Source organism: Ornithodoros turicata, chromosome 4 (genome assembly GCF_037126465.1).
Source record: "Ornithodoros turicata isolate Travis chromosome 4, ASM3712646v1, whole genome shotgun sequence".
Taxonomy (NCBI): Eukaryota; Metazoa; Arthropoda; class Arachnida; order Ixodida; family Argasidae; genus Ornithodoros; species Ornithodoros turicata.
Genome location: NC_088204.1, coordinates 70,040,887 through 70,059,794, shown reverse-complemented (window position 1 = coordinate 70,059,794; position 18,908 = coordinate 70,040,887). Strand labels below are relative to the sequence as shown.

Here is an 18,908-nt window from a genome sequence, read left to right as displayed (position 1 = left end):
ACCATATGCAGATGTCATCTGCGTAGAGACTACCCCTCTGGGCAAGAGACGAGGCAGGGCAGCCATGACAGCATTGAAAAGTAAAGGACTGAGTACGCTCCCCTGTGGTACCCCTGCTGACAATGTATGTAAACTCGTGTCGCCTTTTGCTGTTCTCACGAAAACAGATCGACCATTAAGAAAAGCAGCAATCCAGCGAAGAGCCCGGCCAGTGACGTTGAAATTGTATAGGTCGTAAAGGACACGGCTATAGCTCGTCGTATCATATGCTCTCTTTATGTCCAAGAAAACAGCTGCTGTAGGCTCACCCCGAAATCTAGCGTCTTCAATGTGAGTGACCAAGTTTGTGATGCAGTCTATCGAGGTCCGAGCCTTTTTGAAACCTGCCATTTCGAGAGGTAGCAGACGCCGAAACTCTTAGAACCACTCTATTCGGCGTAGGATAATCCTTTCCATGGTCTTACACAAGCAGCTTGTAAGACTGATGGGCCGAAATGACGTCAACTCTCTAGGTGATTTTCAAGGCTTCAGGACTGGCACAACTGGCGACGTCTTCCATGACGGAGGGACAAAGCCGCGTCTCCAAGAGTCGTTGATCAAATTCAAAAGTAAAGTGCGCGACGTCGATCCCAAGGAGGCTATAGCTTTGTATGAGACCCCATCGGGCCCTGGAACTGACCGCTTCCTGGACAGGTGGATGGCAGCCTCCAATTCATGTATAGTGATGTCACTGTCCATATAAGGGTCTTCAGCTGGCGGTGTAAAATCAACCGCCGTATACGCGGCTTTGCCGAGTCCCTGTGGGGTGTTGTGCATGACGCGTCTGAGGACCTAATAAAAAGCCTACAAAAGTCTTCCCCAAGAGATTTTTTGGTCGTGCCCTGATGAACGACCAGTGCTCCAAACGGCTTAACTTGTTCAACCGGGGAGCTTAGGCCCTTGATGATCCGCCAGACATTTCCCGTAGGTGTGTATGGAGATAATGTAGAACAGAGTGCCCTCCATCTCTACTTGGCTAGACGTTGAAGATGAGTGAAGATGAGCATTGTGTCTTGGTGATGAAGCTATAATTCTTTTTAGAAGAGCGTTGAAACGTTGAAATTTTAAAAGATATCGGGATTGTAAACCCTGCTTTAAGCTGATGTTTTAAACATTTATGCAATGCTTTTACTAAACAACATATTTATTTTTAACTGGTTGCATCCTAACCAATGTTCTCTCCTCCACAGCTGCCTCGACATTCGCGAGAAATGGGTGCAAAACCTGAGAAGTGCCCACAAACTTCGATCGCCGCAGCACCTCCAAAAGGTAAAAGCACATGTGTCACATGAGATTTTTAAAGGTATTCGTAGTATATAATACCTTGTATTAACTGTTGTAGATCTAACCCACCTCTACAGTATACACCCTCAGGAATTAAAACTTGTTGTGGAACTGTGATCATTGTTTCAGTTACTAGGCATGCACATATATGCTATAAGATGAAAATTATTTCTTGAGAATGCACTACTGTTGATCACACTCATGCAGCTGTAGGTTTACCTTCGGCCTCTTGAAACTCTCTGTAGTTGCCTGTGTGCCTTAGCTGCAGGAGGAGTGTCCTCCAGCACGTCAACTACTTGCAAAAATATTGACGTATTTAAGATTACGACACAGTTTGAAGGATTTCAATTCAGGAAATTTGCAGTGGCAGGGCCTGCCAGAGTGAAACCTACTGAATATTTTATGGTGTCGAAGTGGCGGTTCCTTCAGGATAGAAATGTCTTAGATGGGAGCAAAAAGCTTGAAATTAACAAAGTGTTGTTCGCATTAAGCAATTTGTAATATAGAACACATAAGCATAAGTAATAAAAGTAATAATAATATTAATAATAATAATAAACATAAGTAATAAGAACACATAGGCAGCAAAACAAAAATTTAAAATTCAGCATGTATGAAAATTTGGTGGAACAAATTTAGATAATGTACCTGTACATTGTCATTACTGAGATATATATTGTCATTGCAGGGAGGTCACAAAACAATAAACGTATTGTTTTGTCACTTCCCTGCACATTCATTGTATCTTGAAATGCGTATATGCCAGAATAAATGTTGAACTTGAAAAATGTATATTCTCTTTATTCATAGAGCATAACATCACTTATCTTCTTTACAAAAGCATGTCGTGTTACATCTTTGTCACGCAGAATGCACAATCAAGAAAGCCATCTTCCACTAAACGTCACGTTTTACATGATTCAGTTGGTATAATTTCAGAGACAGTGTACACCAGGGCTCCAGTTTCAAGCTCCAAATCGTCATGTTGCAGTTTGGAAACCGTACATGTGTAGTGCAAGAGAGCCCTCGCACATTAAAATGTAAGATGGGAGTCACTCTTAATGCAAAGTAACTCCTATGAGAGAGACTGACGCTGAAGAAAAGTGTGCAAACTGCGGAAAGAGTAATAGAAGATCTTCAGAAATCGTGCCTGGTTTCCCGGCAGTGCTACCACACTCCCTTTTAGATGACGATGATAATGATTGGAGTTTCAGATGTGCAGCTGCATTTTTTGCAACATGCTCCACATAACAAGCATAACTAAGTCAGCAGTGGATGGCAGGCCCCCGTCCCTACGCAGCTTTATTCACGCTGCAGTCCTATTCAGCAAAAGCGTATGAGTACGCGAGAAGGACATTCAATTTCACCTGCAAATAATCAGAGCAAATGAAGGAAGAAAAAAAAAGTGCTGTGCTTCAAAAGGAGATAAGTCTTGTGTCTCAAGGAGGTGTTACCACTTACTAAGTAACTTGATTAAGTTTACATCAATACCTAGATTATCTGGCCTAAGCATGATCTAATTGCGTGAAGTAATTGTTTGGGATGCTTCGGTGTGTTCATATTTGCGAGGCATAACGTCGAAGACACCACTGTTGTTCACTAAAAGACTCTTTCTTGCTTGATATAAATCACACTAAACGCATACGACTGTCTAAGACACCGGCTGTGATTCTACGGGTCGATTTCTTTCTGCCATGCGGGTATATCCTTTCTGGGACCGTTCTTTGTGGAACAATTTTCGTCCAGAACGCAGCACGAGAGATTATGTTAATCTCACATCGTCTCTTATTGAAATATTGGCTGGGAAATGTGCTGTAGTACAATCCCTAGCGCTGTACTGCACTGACGGTCTACTTTCGGAATGTAAAACATAACGGAATTAAGAATCGAACGGCAGGACACCTGTGAAACACTGTTAGAATACATCAGTATACGGGCACCATACAAAATTGTGTGACGACAAACAACTATCAACGCCTGCAGCGCAATAAATACTCACAATCTCTGTTGCCTCCCATTGTTGTCTATGAGCGCACACAGCGCTTTAGGGTCTCCCAACATGCCGGCACGAATGCGTGCTTCTCCCCCACGAGCCCCTCTCCCATGCGCGATCCAGCCTTTATACATAGAGATCAGTGGGGAATACGGAAGAGTCACTTCAAGCGCGCGCTTCTGACAGAGCCGAGCGACTTCGCCCGGCAAAAAATTGTGGCATATTAGTTTCTCGGCGGGAAGAACAGTTTCCAGCAAAAAACGAAAAGAAAAAGGAGGTTCGGGTAATTTCATTGTCCCTTTAAGGACAGTAACGATTGGACCGACAACTTAGTGACACTGTAGAGACGATATATGTGGCCATTCCTTCCCAGAACATATTTCGCAAGGAATTTGTTCACAAGAACTACGTGTCAAGGTTGTACTGCCTCCTGACACAATTCGGAATCAAGTACAGTACACACGTGTGGTTATGTTGTGCCCGGCTGGACGGCTACCCTGCGGACGTATTCGGGATACGTGACATTGACATGTCGTTAAGCTGTCATCGCTCCGATAAAACTTGCGATACCAACTTTTGCTATTGTGCATGAATTGAATTATTGCTGGAGTTCGCGGAATAATCCTTTCTCCTGCAGTTCTCCGAATCGCGATTGTGCATTCCGTCACCACATGTACGCCCACTTGTAGGCAGTTGCGTTACCACTTAAGAATTTTGTGCGAGAGGTCTACACAATACAATCACTATTTGCTTTCAGGCGAGAGTACTGGTCAAGGAAACACGAGAGATACTTCCACGAATGCTCTATCTATCCTCGACCTCAATAAAACGCATTTTCTTTACCGGCGTTCACGGCGACGCAAAATGCATATCATGGCAGGCATGGCGCAACCAAAAAAACAACTCAGCGGTAGCTGGCGCAGCCACGTGACCGGAGCCCAATCAGATTTGGCAAATGTTCCGACGGCCTTGGTGAGAGCCATCCAGAGTGCTCCGACTTGGAGGAAAGATCTCCAAATGAAACAGCCGAATGCAGTGAGAAATGCTGTGTTTCGGCCAGTCGAAGATGAAACGTCGCCCGAGAGCGCTCTAAAGTGTTCTAGGGCGATCGGAAGTAACCAGCTGAAGACCACCATTATGTTGCATGCACATGCATGTGACGTATGTTGCGTCACTGCGATAAATATGTAACGCAACAAAACCACCACAAAGATTGTGACATAGCAGTAACCCTTGGGGTGTCAGGAACACACATACGAAATATGGCGTTCCCAAAGTGCGCACATTTTATTAGAACGAATTATTACGAAGTGAGCGCTTCGCCTCTGTGAAGCAAGAGGGCACTGAAAGTGCTGCACTGCTGACGTCATCCGGCATTGAAGAATGCAAGCCTCGTAGCGTTCGTAGCAGACAACAATGCCTGGTGACGTCACCGTAACTTCCTCTGGGCGAACCGCTCTGCGCTTTGCATTTTCCTTTCGGTTTGGTATCGTCATCGCTTACGAATTAATTAGTCGCACAAAATGAATGACAATGTTGCATTCGGTATCATGGGAGCGGTACGTGTTCGGTATGATGCTCACCTATTTTTTTTTTTTTTTTTTTGAATCCTTGCGAAGTCTCCCTTTAACGTGAAAGTAATGACACGTGGTAGCATGGGACATAACGACGGTTGTACAGTAATTGCGAACAGGGTGTCGAACCGCAAAATATACGGGTTCGGTTCGGCTTCGCGTTGCTTGGATTGCGTTCCGGTTTGTTCCGGTTCGGTCGCACCAAAATATACAAACAAACGTTTGCATGTGCTGAGAGAACAGACCTAGGACGAGAGTCCCCGTTATTTAAAACATATGCTGTTCCTTCTATGTTCGCTAAAACACTGTGCGTGATGACACCAGTGAAATAAGCATATTGTTCACACATTGCAAACAGCGGTCTTGGAAGAGAACGATAAAAAGGACTGTCAGGTACACAAAACACAGAAGTAACAACTGGGACTGGTGTACTTAAAAAGCGGAAAAAACTGCCTTTTCCCCCTTTATAAGTACTCCAGTCCCAGTTGTTACTCCTGTGTCTTGGAAGAGACTCGACCGGAGCGGCATAACTCACATGAAAAGTGAATGTAACTCTCTCGTCGTGTGGAGGTTTCGACAGGTAAGATATTATGTTCGAATGGAATCATAGACTTTCCATTGCCCGACACATCGCATTCTTATAACACAGTTTGCTCTTGTGTTGTACTTGCGTAAGGCTGATATCGCGACACATATAAATATGGTACATTACGAGGAACAATTATCTTCAAGTGGGAGATATGACACGTTGTTGTTTTCAGTTGTTAAGTAGGTCATACAACAGGCCATCCCTCTGGGACTTTGCTTATAAGTCAGTTGTTCCCTGCAGTCAGTTCATCTACAGCGTTTCTGAACAGAGCCTGCCTCGGTACAATTAATTGTCGCACGCAAGCAGAAGGCAGCATGTTCAGAGAGGCGTTCCTCGCTGCGGCGTTCTTGGCATGGTGTCATACATTTTCAGTGCAGGGGAGTCCGGTAAGTTATCTGTTCAGGTGAGCGTTTTGAAAGTTGTTCGTATTCCGTTTACGCGTCTCAGTACTACTTGGGGTATTTTAAAGGCTTCGAATACGCTCTCAGAATAAAGGGAGTATGGGAACCTCCCTTGGGGGTGTTCACGTTCGTCACACATATCACTCCCATTGGGTGTTTAGGCTACTCCCCTTGTAAGGGTGTTCCTCTGTCTCCCGTCCCTGAGGGGGTCCTCTTGACTCCCCACCCTGAGGGTGTTCCCCGACCCCCTTCCTGCGGGTGTTCCCTTCACTGCCCTATACCGGAGCACATTGTACACACTGGAGTACACACAAGATCCCTCATTAAATACGATCATGGAAGGGTGTTGTTGCACCACCTGTCAGTTCGCGAGGCCTTTTTCTACTACTGCACAGCAGGCAAAAAATGTACAAAATACAGGGAATAGTTATGTTATAAACACTGGTTCATAGTTAGGAAAGGAGTTGCCTCAGGACAGAAGCTGCCGATATTTCGAACAGAGACTGTTCTTCTTCTGTTCCCAGAAGTTCCCAGAAGAACAGTCTCTGTTCGAAATATCGGCGGCTTCTGTCCTGAGGCAACTCCCTTCCTACATCTCTACCGGTTTGCTGGATTTCTACCCATCTGGTTCATAGTTAGGTTGACAACCGCACAGGTTTTGCTGCTGTACGAACTTTGTACACTCTTTTCGTCCGCGCACTTGAGGTACGTTTGCAGACGAACGCCAGCAAACTTTTTTCAGAAAAACTCTACATTCTTAAATTCTAAACACCCTTTAGGGTTTAATCACGCGATACGATAACTAACACCCTTTAGTGTGTAAATGAACACCCACAAGAAGAAAATACACCCTTCAGAAAGGGTGTTTTTAGTCCAGTGTATTGCACCTTTTGCATGCCCAAGAATTAGGGACAAAACGTAAAGCAGGCTTCACCTAAAACGTCTCCCATAGAGCCTGTGTATTCTGGAACGAAAAGCGCGTGCTACATATTCTGCTGGCAGCGCTTTGCATTTTTTCTCTAATAGCATCTTGCCTCTGCCAGGAGAAAACTTTTGAGCAATTTTTTGGGCATGAATAGTTTCATCTTCAAGGTTCCATTCGGGTTCCAAATTTTGAACCTGTAAAGGAGCCTTCAATCGCCGCACGAACGCGTAGCGGCGAAGCCTACGTTCAAGGCCACGCTCAACCACAGGTTTGGGAAATGGCTCGCCGCAGAAGAGACTACAACAGATAAAGAAGACAAACAAGGAATAACAATACGAGGAGCAAAGATTTGTGTGTTACCTCACGTGGTAAGGGTATAGGATATAAACAACTAAAAACTTGACAGCAGTTAGGAGAACTAACATCGTTGAGGTTGTAATAAAGAGCAAACGTGTATACATTATGGCTGTTACGAAGTCTGTTGGTATCATCTGCTAAACTGTGAGCAATCAAACTAAACATAAAATAAAGGTGTGGTCGAAGTGAACGGCACAACAAAGACAACAATAAATGATGACGATGAGATGGGGTGTTTCACCGCGGAGGTGCGTACCCTACCCCACTGCACGTGGAACATTATGTGAAGATGATGAAGGAAGGATGAAAACACAAGAAAGAACTAAAATGAACGGCAGAAAATGGACCAACGACAGCTTAAGACGACATGTACAAAAATGCTGAAGGCTGAAGGCTCGGCAGTGCAGAGAACCTACGGATACGCATGTAAAAGGAGGGAAGTAGGACAACCATGCACACACGCGCATGACGCTGAACTATAAAACCGATCTATATATTCCGAAACTCCGAGTGGCTGAACACACCGTTTGTATAGACTGCCGGTTTCGTTTCTTCTTTCTCGCTCCCTCCTTTTTCCTTTTTTTTTTTTTGGGGGGGGGGGGGTCTTATTAATACCTGAAGACAATTTATGATACAGCTATAGGATGTCAGGGTGCTCGCTAACGCAGGAGCCTCTCTAGGTCTCTCTCACGTGGTCGGTTTGTATTACAACACATTACTCTGCTCTCTTTTGACCACAATAATGCTCATTGCCTTGTCAATGTCATCTGCATTTTTTAGACACTGTAGATATGTCGTTCACCTCGAAACTACAAAAAAAGTTAAGAAATCACGACTTTCTGCTGTTTTTGTTTGGTTTGCGATTATCTCGCGACTTTCTGTTGTCGTCATCTCTCAAAATCTCTCAAAATAAACACAATTTCAGACAACGAAAAAAAATAGAAAAGTAAAGAAAATATATCGTTCTGCTTTCCTGTCTTTTATTTTCCATACAGCTAAATTTGGTCAACTACTACAGCTAACGCCGTAGTGGCTCAAATCTATCCCTATTGCAGCCTAATGCCGCGTGCTTTTCGACAGCCGTACTCCTGGCTTTTCTTTTCGTCAGTGGAGAGGGTTCTAGCAGGTGTGCTGTCTTATCAGCGTAGTTCTTCTGAAGATTTACAATCATGATCCAGACGTACATGCTCGCGCTTTCAGCAGACTGCTTGGGACTGTGTTGTTCGCTATCGCGTCTTTTTTCATTCGATCATCTTTGTTTCTGTAGGTGTGAAGAAAAGTTTATTGACCGGTTGATAAGCAACTGGGTGCACCACGTAAAAGTCAGTTGTGTAGCATCGATTGCTAATACGTATGAGTTGAATAAAGACGAATGAAGCACGATGAACATTTGATTTACACATAAGAGTTAGTGACGTCTTCATGTTGGGAAAAACTTCGCATGGCTGCATATGCGATCACAATGCGATCACCTTTTAACGTTGAAGCCAAAATAATCGGGGGCACTCCAAACCACGTTACTCAAGCTGTGACGCAGCATTTGCCTCAGCTTGCCGTCGTCTGGATCTTTGGACGTCGTTCCCGATTTCCGTTCTAACATGCGTGACACGCGCTGGTTGAGTTCGACACTTATACGTGGCCTGTTTCCTCTTGGATGCCATCTTCTTCCCAGTACATGACGTCACGTTTCTGATATCTCCTAGCCTGTAGCGCAGATGAATTTTCTTCTATCCTTTAACATATTTTAGCCCATCCCATGCTGCGTCCCATTTGTTTGTTCGCCGATGATGTAGGTTCTCTAAGACACAATTTTTCTTTTTTAGTCCTTGGCTAGAAGGCCATCCTAGTCAGCGCTGCTGCATGTGGCTCATCGCGGCGTGATGCGAAAAAACATGTATATACGGGGTCACGCTCTACTGTCCATACGCCTTGCATTTGTTTCCCAGATCTAGAAACATAGTTAGGACGTTTAACGTCTCCTGACGCAGATCTTTCCCTGCAGTATCTTGCTCAATTCTTTTACCACACCTCTGAAAAGACCCCATAACTGTGCTAGTTCATCTCTGGTGTTTGAGGAAAGGACTGGAGTCCCAAGGCGTGGTAGATTATCAAGAAGTAAATCGACATCCTTTCCTGTTAATGATGTGAATTTAGCAACTTCCGTTTTGCTGTCAGTGAGCAGTCTGACGTTCGCGCCAGTTTCCTTTATAACGTCCACCAGTTTTCTCACGGACGTTTCTTTTCCTTTTGGATCGCGCACTCTATTAGCAGTGTCTACGTCCTGCATGTCCAGAGCAGGTTTTCAAGAAGCTGCTCGACTATTTATTCGTATCTTCATGTGCAAAACATCAGGGACAATGAAGCGGGGTTCTATAGAGAACAATGGGGGGGGGGGGGCGCACTGAGTTTTTCATGTTGCCGTACATCTGCGTCTGCGTTCCACTGGCCGAATAATAACTTGTGAGTGTTTGTTTCACGAAATTGATTATCATAATAATACCTAAGAGGATCGTTAATTCAAGAGCTTATATGCATTCCATTACCGATGCCAAACAATTTAAGAAATGCTTATGCGACCATTGCGGGTGTAGGGGTGACGTGGAAATTGGAGCGATCTGCATGCCTACACTAGCGGCACTTTGCTGGGGGAAGGGATGAAGAGGGGGAGATGAAGGAGGAAGGCTCACGCGTCTGGCTGGCATGACCATTGCGCTGCATTGCCGTTTTTAAATTTCCACTTTGTACGTGTTGTCATTGTTTGCTCCAGTTGACCAAAATGTTTCATGTACTTGTTTATTTACCTCCACGTATCTGCACAATTTTTGTCATGTGGTTGTATGCTGCTATGTTAACATTATGCTACGAAATGCTAACCTCCCGTTTGTATTGCCTCCATGGCCGCCAGGGGAAATAAATACATGAGTCTGTACGTCTCACAGCAAAACGACCGTCCACCTTCTGCGTACATGCTTTAAGAGCGATAAGAGATAAGAGCGATAATCAGCGTCTTTTCCGGGACTCGCCGATGCCACTCGACTACTGAAGTTTCTCTCTCTCTCTCTCTCTCTCTTTTTTTTTCTTTTCTTTTTTTTCTTACAGCGGTTGCAGACCGGCCACTGCTGCACGGCTCATGATGTACTCGTACCGGGGCATCAAGCACGGAATTATTATTTTATCTGTATCTTGTTGAGTTGCCCGCTTCATCACGACTTCCGCATTAACCACACGAGAGACAGAAAGGCGAGGGCGATTACAGCAGCTATCAACGAAACCCGTGCACAAAAGTAACGACCGACTTATTGTTTTCTTTGATTTTAGTGACTTTTTTTTCCCTTCCGTACTTCATCATTCCTTGTTCATCAAGATATCTACTGGACCTGATAGCACTGCGGTCTTGTCTTGAGTAGGAAGTATGCTAGGACGTTGCCACATGTGATGTGATGTGATGTGAATAAAGAAAAAAATGGGGCTGTGAGTTTCGACGAAGTCAAACTGGCTACCCCAGTACACTTAATACAGAAAGTTCAATCCGATGATGAGATGATGAAAACACAAAATGATGATGCCATAGCTTATTCGCTCTGCGCGCGTTCTTGCTATTGTTCCTGTATGCAAGAGCTTTTGTGCCCCTATTTTCTGCGGCTGAGAATTCTGGGAGTCTGCGACGGGAGTACGAACAGATGGGCCTTCCTATATGTCTTCAGACTGCCTGTACGCCATAGAACGAATAATTGCTAAAAGGGTATTCGATAATCTGTATGGGAATATACAAGGAATATATTACACGTCCGTGAGAAAGCTGCCAGAGATTATGAAGGGATCTGGTGCGAACGTCAGACTGCTCACTGACAGCAAAACGGAAGTTGCTAAATTCACATCATTAACCGGGAAGAATGACGATTTACTTCTTGAGAATCTACCACGCCTTGCGCCCCCAGCCCTGTCCTCGGACACCAGAGATGAACTAGCACAGTTATGGGGTCTTTTCGGAGGTGTGGTAAAATAATTGAGCAAGATACTGCAGGGAAAGATCTGCGTCAGGAGACGTTAAACGTCCTAACTATGTTTCTAGATCTGGGAAACAAATGCAAGGGGTACGGACAGTAGAGCGTGATCCCGTATATACATGTTTTTTCGCATCACGCCGCGATGAGCCACATGCAGCAGCGCTGACTAGGATGGCCTTCTAGCCAAGGACTAAAAAAGAAAATTGTGTCTTAGAGAACCTACATCATCGGCGAACAAACAAATGGGACGCAGCATGGGATGGGCTAAAATATGTTAAAGGATAGAAGAAAATTCATCTGCGCTACAGGCTAGGAGATCAGAAACGTGACGTCATGTACTGGGAAGAAGGTGACACCCAAGAGGAAAGAGGCCACGTTTAAGTGTCGAACTCAACCAGCGCGTGTCACGCATGTTAGATGTGGACTCTATGACGCGAGGTGAGCTAAGAACGGAAATCGGGAACGACGTCCAAAGATCCAGACGACGGCAAGCTGAGGCAAATGTTGCGTCACAGCTTGAGTAACGTGGTTTGAAGTGCCCCCGATTATTTTGGCTTCAACGTTAAAAGGAGGACATTGTAGTCGCATATGCAGCCATGCGAAGTTTTTCCCAACATGAAGACGTCACTAACTCTTATGTGTAAATCAAATGTTCATCGTGCTTCATTCATATTTATTCAACTCATACGTACTAGCAATCGATGCTACACAACTGACTTGTACGTGGTGCACGCAGTTGCTTATCAACTAGTCAATAAATTTTTCTTCACACCTACAGAAACAAAGATGATCGAATGGAAAAAGACGCGACAGCGAACAACACAGTCCCAAGCAGTCTGCTGAAAGCGCGAGCATGTACGACGGCTGGATCAAGATAGTAAATCTTCAGAAGAAATACGCTGATGAGACAGCAACCTGCTAGAACCCTCTCCACTGACGAAAAGAAAAGCCAGGAGTACGGCTGTCGAAAAGCACGCGGCATTAGGCTGCAATAGGGATAGATTTGAGCCACTACGGCGTTAGCTGTATTAAGTATGGAAAATAAAAGACAGCAACGTAGCACGATACGTTTTTTTTTTCGTTGTCTGAAATTGTGCTTATTTTGATAGACTTTGATAGATAGAACAGAAAGTCGCCACAAAATCGCAAATGAAACTCAAACAACAGAAGTCGTGACTTCTTAACTTTTTTTGCAGTTTCGAGGTGAACGACATCTACAGTATCTAAAAAATGCAGATGACATTGACAAGGCAACGAGCATTATTGTGATCAAAAGAGAGCAGAGTAATGTGTTGTAATACAAACGGAACACGTGACCGCCTTTTACAATTGCGCTTTCCTCCCTAGATAGAGGCTCCTGCGTTCGCGAGGAAGCCTGACATCCTATAGCTGTATCATAAATTGTCTTCAGGTATTAATAAGCCCCTCGCCCCCCCCCCCAAAAAAAAAAGAAAAAGGAAAAAGGAGCGAGCGAGATGGAAGAAACGAAACCGGCAGTCTATACAAACGGTGTGTTCAGCCACTCGGAGTTTAGGAATATACAGATCGGTTTTATAGTTCAGCGTCATGCGTGTGCGTGCATGGTTGTCCTACTTCTCTCATCTTACATGCGTATCCGTAGGTTCTCTGCACTGCCGAGCCTTCAAGCCTCCAGCATTTTTTTCGTCTAGACGACACCATCTACGTCACCGCGACATATCCACGCCAACATTCACTCAAGTTATAGACCTATCGTGCCTCAGAATACCTTGTTTCTATAAGCAAACTGAATGTTGGTTCGTTAGGCACACTTTAGCCCGCCAATTTTAGTCAAATCTTTTATTTTTGTATGTCTCACATTTTGCAACCATATCATTTTTTTCGTTTCCTTTTTTTTTTTTTGTGCGCTATTTCATAAATACGATTGTACATTCGGTCTACTCGAACGAGCCTCGAATTCTTCTGGGAGTCAGTATGAAAACACATGACGATATACAGGTTGTCCTTTGTTAGGTGCCACAGTTGTTATTAAAAATTTATGAGAGCCCCGGACGTGCCGTTTGGGCGCCTAACATAGCTGGCCTCTTGGATATCTTTCCTAGCCGGTCGCATCAGTGTTCGATGGCTAACTGAAATGGTATACTTAATTAGCTTCACTAATTTACAAAGATAAGAGATTGACCGAATAACAGCATCGGATCCCTTGGAGTCATTGTCATATGACCGACGCATTGGTGTCTATAATTATTATCCTATCCTCGATAAACTTGGTTTGACAACCCTATAGCACATCGTAGAACCTCAGATATCACATTTTCCAATGCAAAGTAGTACATGTCTCGTCTTAATCTGTCGTTGGTCTATTTTCTGCCGTTCATTTTAGTTCTTTCTTGTGTTTTCATCCTTCCTTCATCATCTTCACATAATGTTCCACGTGCAGTGGGGTAGGGTGCGCACCCCCGCGGTGAAACACCCCATCTAATCGTCATCATTTATTGTTGTTTTTGTTGTGCCGTTCACTCCAACCACACCTTTATTTTATGTTTTGTTTGATTGCTCACAGTTTAGCAGATACCAACAGACTTCGTAACAGCCATAATGTACACACGTTTGCTCTTTATAACCTCAAAGATGTTAGTTCTCCTAACAGCTGTCAAGGTTTTAGCCTTTTATATCCTATACCATTACCACGTGAAGTAACACACAAATCTATGCTCCTCCTATTGTTATTTCTTGTTTGTCTTCTTTATCTGTTGTAGCCTCTTCTGCGGCGAGCCATTTCCCAAACCTGTGGTTGCGCATGGCCTTGAACGTAGGCTTCGCCGCTACGCGTTCGTGCGGCGATTGAAGGCTCCTTTACATGTTCAAAATTTGGAACCCGAATGGAACCTTGAAGATGCCACTATTCATGCCAAAAAAAATGCTCAAAAGTTTTGTCTTGGCAGAGGCAACATGCCATTAGAGAACGAATGCAAAGCGCTGCCAGCAGAATATGTAGCACGCGCTTTTCGTTCCAAAATGCACAGGCTCTATGGGAGGCGTTTTAGGTGAAGCCTGCTTTACGTTTTGTCCCTAATTCTTGGGCATGGGGTGTTTTGGAAAGTTCGATAACTAACACCCTTTTAGGTGTAAATGTAGACCCCAAGGAGACATTACACCCTCAATAAAAGGGTGTATTGTCTCGAGCGTCACCCTGCAAGGACACGAAAATGCAAAAATTACAGCTTTATTCAAATGAACATATTTAGATACACTGACTAGAAATGTCGCAAGTGAAGGAAAAAAAAAACGCTACAGACCAACAATGGTTCATGTTTCCTGACACATAACACTGGAGTTTTTCTCGGTGGCAGTTGGCACAACAACGTTGCGCTTCTTTATAGTATGTAGCAGTATAGTTAGTTTGTATTGTTCGTTAGCAGTATTGTTAGTTAGTACAGTTTGTAGCGAATGATGCAAGCATGCATACCCTGTTGCCCAGAAGTCAGTCCCTGTCTGTTCCTATTCTCCTGCTCCGTACGCTCACAGCACTGTTAGCTTTGTCACTCACAATTTCTATTTAACTAGTCACCATCTGGCAAAAGACTTACTCGTTACTTAAACGTCAGCTACGCCGATTTCCCGATGTGTTAAAACGGTTGTGATATTTAGAACGAGCACATACAACTGCCCTCGAAACGCACCTTCGTTTCTCAATTTTGCCTGGAGTAAGAACATAAGCACCTCATGCATGGTTGCTCTCAGCTAGCGAGCAACAGCAAGGGTATACGAACACAAGAAGTCGAGCACAAGTGATACAATGCACTTGATTCATCAGAAAATGAAATGTCTCAGTACCAGGCGTCACTGTTCCGTCAGCAAAAACAGATGAACTTTGAAGGGGCGTCTGGTTGGCACTGGTGACAGCCTTCAGCTTGAAACCCAGACGGTGATAGCTGAGACGTGGAGTGCAAGCTTTTCGGTGGTGCCAGAATGCCTGCGAAATCGTTTAACAAATAAGGCAGTTCCAAATCTGTACCGAGAATACACTCGCTGGGGCCTATCTCTAAAGGATGACGCAGTAACTGACGGACAGCGTATCTATTTTCTATATGATGGCATTTGCACCGCATGACTGACTTGTCTAACATTACACGTCTTGCCTTTATCTGATGCCTAGCCCTGCCCCTGCAATCTCCTGCTTCAGATAAGGTTAGCACAACATCCCGGACGAGACATCTTCGGCTTCGTGTGAAACAAGTTGCGCATTGCTTCCGTAACATTCGTATGATGGAATGAACAGATCAAATCGCTGCTTTCGAAGGTGACACCCAGTCGGAGTTGTAACCGACTGTTGCAGTCAATAGCTTTTTCTTTCGCCTTTCGGAAAGTTGTGGTTTGAAACATTGGAACTATATGCTGAAGTGTTCTTGCAGACGGGAGCAAAACGCTCACGCATTCTCGGCACGCAGCACAGAACACGAAACACACCAGGAAGTTTGTACTGACCCAACGAATGCTTTGCAGTCGAAGGAAGCAAAACACACGTGCCTCGTGTATGGGTTCAGTGAAGTCCAGAAATATACTGGCTGGAACTGTTTATCACATCCCCAATCTCAATCTGCGCAGCAGACGGCTCGGCAGGAGAAACCGGCCGGCTTGGCGGAAGAAACCAAGCCAAATGTCATGCCAAGCCGGAGCACGGGCAGACCACGAATATATCGTCGACACAGGGCTTGTGGGCCACAAGACGAAATGTCAGTGAAACAAAAAATTCACTTTTTCGAAAAACCGCGAGTAGTTTGGGATAACTATATTGCACACGTAATCAGTGTTCCCTTATGAACACATCGTGTGAGTAGCATTCCATTCCGTAAAGTTCGAAAATCGGCGTACCTGAGCTTTATGCTCTGACCGTGAGCACAGAGGCGCATCTGTACATTGTTTGAACACAAGATATCCTGCATGATATGCTTGCAGAGCTCACCACGTTTGGCTTGTTTACACATTTTTCACTCCCATGACTGCAAAAGTGCTATACCGCAAATTTCTCCTAGCTATCACACCCTTTTCACACCCATTTCACACCCTCCAGACACACTAATTCTTCCAGTGAGGGTGCAAAAAGGGAGCAAGGGTAGAGATACACCCTAATTACTCCCCTGTCGCACCTAAAAGGGTGTTTTGAATTTAACCGTGCATAAGCTTGCTTTGAATAAGTTGGCGCATCTAGCACTGAGTCAGATGCTGCTTTGAAAATCTGCTCGTATCCTTGTGTCGCGTCTAACACCGGAGGACTTGGGTAAGTCGTATTCATATTCCATGGGCCCAACAGTTTCAACGTCGTTAAAGTACATGTTAGTCAGTGGAAACGGACACTAGTGAGATTCGCGGCACGTCTCACAGACTTTTGTTTTGAGAAAGCACTCTGCTCCCAAGAAACCGGCCAGATGATTGACAATGCTGTAGACTGAACACTTGCACGGCTCAGGTATAAGTCGTCACTCGTTGTTGTCTAGCACCTCCTTAATGTTGTCCTGAGGAAGGTAAGTTAAGTAGACGCTGTCGTCAAACTCTTTGCTAGTGTCCTTTAGTGTCTTCAGAAATTCGATGGCACATATGATCTTCAGTGCGTGCTTCAAGTCCGAAGTGTTCGGCACTGGCTTTTTTAGCCGAACAACATCAAATAGATTTTCCAGACAATCATGTAGGGGTCGTCCTGCAAGTACACTTTTATGTCCCCATGTATTCAAGAGGTACTCTTGCAGTTTCAATATCACATTAGTTGAGATGAGTATGCCTGCTTGGAATGGTTTCCATAATCCAGAGAGGTTCACTTTGATCAGCGTAACTGTGATTACTTGGTGCAGCTTCCGAATAGTTTTGGACGCGCCTCTGAGGCTTGTGAAGGCTTACTGCTGCAGAAGCAGAACGTGTGACATTACAGTGTACCAAGCGAACACAACGAGGAAAAGCCAGACTGTCGTCGTTGCAGCACCATCGAAAACTCCATGCTTGACATAACAGCGAATTGCATTGGTGCTTGTCGAAACAGTTGCACTGCAGTTGAGACGTTCATTTAAAAAAAAGTCCGTTATTATCATGGTGCTTCGAAATGCAGTGGGCTGCTCTTAGTTCTTTTTCTTTCTCAGAATCGAGCACCTCGATAACATGCCTTATGGTCACCTTGCTGGATGGGAGCTGCAGCTGACGAACTGTATCCTCATCAAGGAAGAACACATCTCCACGGGCAAGATGCTCACGGATGTGTCTCAAGGCGTGTACATTCACCTGAAATACGCTCGTTGCGATGCACCTGTAGCCGCACTTGCTTCTTGCATAAGTGACGTAGAGAATGGCAGCACCCTATACCATCTGTTTTTGAGTTTACTAGCTCCAGTACAGCACTGAGCAGGCAGGATGCGCGGCATCTTTTGTGTGTGTGAGAGAGCTGTGGCGCCACGCAGGGCGAGCGAGAGAAATTACGGGAGCCGGGGATGATTCCGGATGAGTTCAGCCTCGGCCGCCCACTCACGTCTCCTGCTGCTAGCAACCTTGGGCTTTGGGTCGGGCAGGCGGGCCACTGAGGAGTCACGTGCCACCGGGCTCCATCCCCGGCTGCCCCCATCTCTCACCGGCCCTGCCCTCAGGTATCGTCTGGTTGCAGTTTATGTGCACGTCTGCCGCTTCGTGCATCAACGGCTCTCTGTACTTACACCGCATAGACTCCATATGTGAAACCTTTCAAAGTTAAGACCCTTCTCGTGCCGTACCTTTTGTTGTCCGATTTGGTTGCTCGTTCTGAAGGCAATATAGCTGTTTTCTTCTGTACGGGAGCTGTGGCAGCACACGGGATTGTTCTACAGAAAATGCTTGGAAAATATTGAGGTTCCAAACCTGTGTTGGAAAAAATCACACTTTTGTTCTGTTGGACCGGTACAACCACCGTAACTTTGTATTCCATGTACAAATTCTTGGCATTGTATGTGCATTTCCACACCGCCATTTTAACTTGTTGTTGCACTCTATATTCTTGCAAAAATGTTCCGAAAGCGAGGAGAAGTTGTGAAGAAAAGAAGTGTACACTGGAATGAGCAAAACGAACGAAAGGCGGCAAGATGTTACCTAAAATGGCGGTTGCCCCGAGGCGCAGCCGCGGACCCGTCACTACGAAGTCCCCACCCCGTCAATGACGACGGAGGAGGATAACGCGCTCACTGGCACCCTAACGGTATGCGGAGCCGTTTATAGGGAGAGTTTGGCCATTAGGAGGAGCCTAACTTGAAGCGGGTCACGCGACGTCACGGCTAAGCAACTCCCCCGCCGTGCTCTATTGTTGTCCCGTCGTCACGCGGTCGCCGTCGCCATAGTGATGCTGATCGTAGTTTACGATGCAAGGAGGAAAGACACGTGCGTAAATGGGCCTTTCGAAACCCCTTCGTTCTTGAACTCTTTCAGTTTGGCAACAAAGCCCCCCCCCCCTTCACAGGCAGCTGTGGGTCATAAGCCGGTTATTCCTGTAGATTGCATTCTGTATGACAACAAAGCTGTCGGCCTGCTGGCAGACAGTATCAAAGTATGAGAGACCTGATGTGCTCAGGCTGGAAGGCATAGAAAGGAGGAATACATACAAAGCCTCAAGTTCCTGAGAAATTAACGATGAAAGATGGAAGCCACTGAAAAGGTTAGCCAGGCTGTAGGGCACGAACCCACATTTTCTGGATTACCGGTTCAGGGCCCTACCAATTGAGCTAGGGTAACACACGTCCCGAGCGGCTTCC

General features: G+C 45.1%; 1 protein-coding gene across 2 annotated transcripts in view; it reads left to right on the top strand.

Moving 5' to 3' along the window:
• The first annotated feature begins 5,674 nt into the window (after positions 1-5,674).
• The window catches only part of LOC135391798 (uncharacterized), a 39,521-nt gene continuing 26,287 nt past the window's right edge, over positions 5,675-18,908 (top strand). Inside the window, exon 1 of one of the 2 annotated variants that reach the window (XM_064622265.1) lies at positions 5,675-5,865. In XM_064622265.1, coding sequence (XP_064478335.1) covers positions 5,794-5,865 — 72 coding nt within the window. In that variant the 5' untranslated portion in view covers positions 5,675-5,793. The remainder of the gene's footprint in view (positions 5,866-18,908) is intronic. The other variant, XM_064622264.1, reaches the window with a different exon arrangement.